The sequence below is a fragment of the Olea europaea genome, unplaced genomic scaffold (genome assembly GCF_002742605.1).
Source record: "Olea europaea var. sylvestris unplaced genomic scaffold, O_europaea_v1 scaffold3731, whole genome shotgun sequence".
Classification (NCBI taxonomy): Eukaryota; Viridiplantae; Streptophyta; class Magnoliopsida; order Lamiales; family Oleaceae; genus Olea; species Olea europaea.
Genome location: NW_019256648.1, coordinates 9936 through 13123, shown reverse-complemented (window position 1 = coordinate 13123; position 3188 = coordinate 9936). Strand labels below are relative to the sequence as shown.

The 3188-nt window shown below is 42.8% G+C and overlaps 1 protein-coding gene across 1 annotated transcript; it reads right to left on the bottom strand.

Annotated features, from left to right (window-relative positions):
• Window positions 1-270: 270 nt before the first annotated feature.
• Window positions 271-3172, bottom strand: LOC111386796 (probable inactive receptor kinase RLK902). Its single transcript, XM_023011272.1, has 2 exons — window positions 1747-3172; window positions 271-1124 (listed from the first exon to the last, which is right to left on the bottom strand). Exons 1-2 carry the CDS (start codon window positions 3029-3031, stop codon window positions 517-519), a joined length of 1893 nt encoding a protein of 630 aa, XP_022867040.1. The 5' UTR covers window positions 3032-3172; the 3' UTR covers window positions 271-516.
• Between the last annotated feature and the right edge of the window lie 16 nt (window positions 3173-3188).

Genomic DNA, 3188 nt, shown 5'->3' with positions numbered 1-3188 from the left:
TTTCTCAAATGATAAGAAGATAACATGGGAGGGTCCAAATATGTTAAAGAGTAAAAACCAAGTAAAGGGCACTTCATTAGTAGACAATCAAAGAAAAATGTCCCTTTTATAGGGGCCAATTGAGGGACCTAGATATGATTCAAAAAACAAAAAAGCCACCCCACATACAAAGAAATAGCACCATCCCATCTTCTTCATTTTCGAAGGGGCGGAACACAAGGATTACTACTTTCACTCAAGCACACAAAACTTCAGAGTTCTGATAAAATCTTGTGCATAAAATTAACAGTTATTATAGAGTTAGACGTTAAAAAAGAATGACATCTCCAAAAGATATTACATTTAAATTTAATTCAACACGACACTTGTTTCTAGTCGAAGATAAGAGGCAAAGAATCACTGAGGAATTGAAAGTGATAGATGCATGATTTATCCTAAATTGAAGAACTTCAAGAATGAAGAGATAAATAAACCACCAGTTAAATTACCTAACAGAGAATGAAGGTAATTTTTCTTCTAAGGTGTTGGCAAAGCAGAAACAACATTGACAATGTCACCACTTGGATCATGTAAGCTTGAACGACAAATCTCCTGGATTTTGCTAGTTACCTCAGCCATTGAAGGGCGTTTATCCGGGTACTGAGCGACACAGTCAACTGCAAGTTGCAAGAGCTGTACCATATCCTCTTCGATGTTTTGATACCGAAGGAGTTCAAGGTCGAACACTTCGGCCGTCCACTCATCTTTGACAACAGATTCGACCCATATCGGGAGGTTGAACCCCTCCTCATGAGTCGGAGCCTTGCCAGTCAACAATTCCAACAGCAATACACCGAAACTGTATACGTCTGCTTTCTGAGAAACTTCGCAAGGATCCGTTACTTCTGGTGCCCGATATCCAGAAACACGGTTGGGAGTCGAGGTCAGTCCAGCTAGTTGAGCGAGGCCAAAGTCAGAAACACGGGCTTCGTACGATCTAGTGAGAAGAATATTTGATGACTTAATGCTTCCATGGGAAATTTTTGGGCCTTGAGAGTGAAGAAATGAAACTCCCTCGGCAGCCCCGAGCGCAATTGCAACTCTTGTCTCCCAATTTAAGGGTGTCCGACCAGCTCCTTTGTTTCCTGTAACGTCGAATAACAAAGAACTTAACCAACTTTCTGAAAGCTGTTTGGCAAATTTTTTTTACCTAAATGGTCAATTTGCCTTCAGGATTCAAGATTCGCAAACTAATGCTGCCCTATTCAAGGAATAGAAATGATTTTCAAACAAACAGCCTTCTGTCTCTGTTCACCATATACTTCCAATACAGAACAGCTACAAACAAGCAGACAAGTGAAGAAATTTAGCCGTGGGGAACAATCTCAATATTCTATTCAACTGTTTCAACCAATTCTAATACGTTCAACTGCCTAATTTTGTATATACATTGTAATTAACAATCATATTCGGCATGTACTTTTCAATCGGCCATATCAACAATCATTCAAATCACACTCGCAATTTCATAATACACTCCGATAAAAACTAGATCTAGTGGCATTCCCGGTTTTCAGACTCTAAGAACATCTAAAACGGCCAATAATGAGCGACAGAAAAGCTACATTGCTCGAAGTTATAGATACACAAACAAGACCACCATCATCAAGACAATGAACATCTAAAGAGCGAATTAAAATCAATCATAACCAAAATACAATGCAGGTAAATCAAAGAGGTATCAGAACAAATGAAGCGCATTCTCACCGTGTAATAATGCAGATAAGCTTCCCATCGGCACGTACTCAAAAACCAGAAGCTTTTCGTTCCTGTTACAGTAATAAGCCCTTAAAGGCACTAAATTCTCATGATTTATTTTCCCAATTTCCTCCATTTTCTCCCTGAATTCCTTCTCCCCCATGATCACATCCCTCAGCCTCTTCACTGCCACTGTCAAACCCGTCTCCAGCACCGCCTTGTAGGCAGTCCCGAACGTTCCCTTCCCCAAAACCTCGGCTGATGCCCTCAACAAATCCTCCAGATCGAAATTCCATCCCATATTCCCGAAAAACACCAACCCCTTCTTCCCAGCATTGATCACACTGACTTCTCCCTTCTCCTTCTCCTTCTCCTTCACCTTATCCCTCGTGCTATTCTTTCCTTGAATCTCCATTGAATCTTCGACTTCTTTCTCCTTAGACGCGCCCTCCTTCTTTCGTCCGACTCCTTTCGTACCCAATTTCCGGCGCAAACAGAACACAAGCGATAAGATCAAGACCAAACCGAGCACAGAACCAACTACAATTCCCGCAATTGCAGCATCGGAGAGTTTCTTTTTGTGTTTTTCACTCCCACAAGAATTGTCAAGTGGATCGCCACAGAGTGAATTCCCGACGAATGAACTCTTGGGCTTCCTCGAAAGGCCTTTCGGGATTTTACCAGTGAGATTATTATACGAAACATTAAACTGAACTAAACTAGGCAAGTTGAGTTCTGGTATTGAACCAGAGAAATGATTTTCCTGCAAATAAAGTGTAGTTAAATGCGTCAAATTGTTAAAACCAGAAGAAATCGGGCCTGAAAAATTATTTTCAGCCAAATTTACGCGAACAAGGGACTTAAGGGAGAATAGAGAATCTGGGATTTCCCCACTAAAGAAATTTTGATGGAGATAAAGGCTGCGGAGCAACAAAAGTGATGAAAAAAGGTCCGCCGGAAGTGGGCCAGAAAGTGCATTATAACGGAGGCTGAGCGTCTGGAGATTAGTGAGATTTGATATGGTGTTTGCCGGAAGTGTGCCGGAGAGGCCCATTCCGGGGAGGCGAAGCTCTATAACTGAAGAATTGTCGGGGGAGCAATTGACGCCAGCCCATGAGCATGGGGTTGGGCTGGAAATGTTCCAGAGAAGGATGCGGCCGCCCACGGCAGCGCGAAGGGCTAACAGAGCGGCTCGGTCGGAGGCTATGTCGGAGGTGCTGGGGCGTATGAGGAAGAGAAGGAGGAGAACGGCCGTGTGGAGGAGGCGGCCGTGGTGGTGGTTGAATTGCCTCATACTGGGATATTGGGATTGTGCGAGGAGATTAAAGAGAGAGTTTCATATTGTTCTTGTACTTCTTGTCTGAACCTCAAACCTCTCTAATGGCTGTTTCAATATGTAGAGAGAAACAAAATCGGTTAGAGAGAGAGAGAGAGAGATAGGGTGGGTGGGG

Bases quoted from the DNA above. Each gene is read 5' to 3' on its own strand.
- LOC111386796 (XM_023011272.1), bottom strand. From the start codon at position 3,031: ATGAGGCAATTCAACCACCACCACGGCCGCCTCCTCCACACGGCCGTT. The intron at 1,125-1,746 runs GTGAGAATGCGC...TCGACGTTACAG, and splicing joins CTTATCTGCATTATTACACG to GAAACAAAGGAGCTGGTCGG.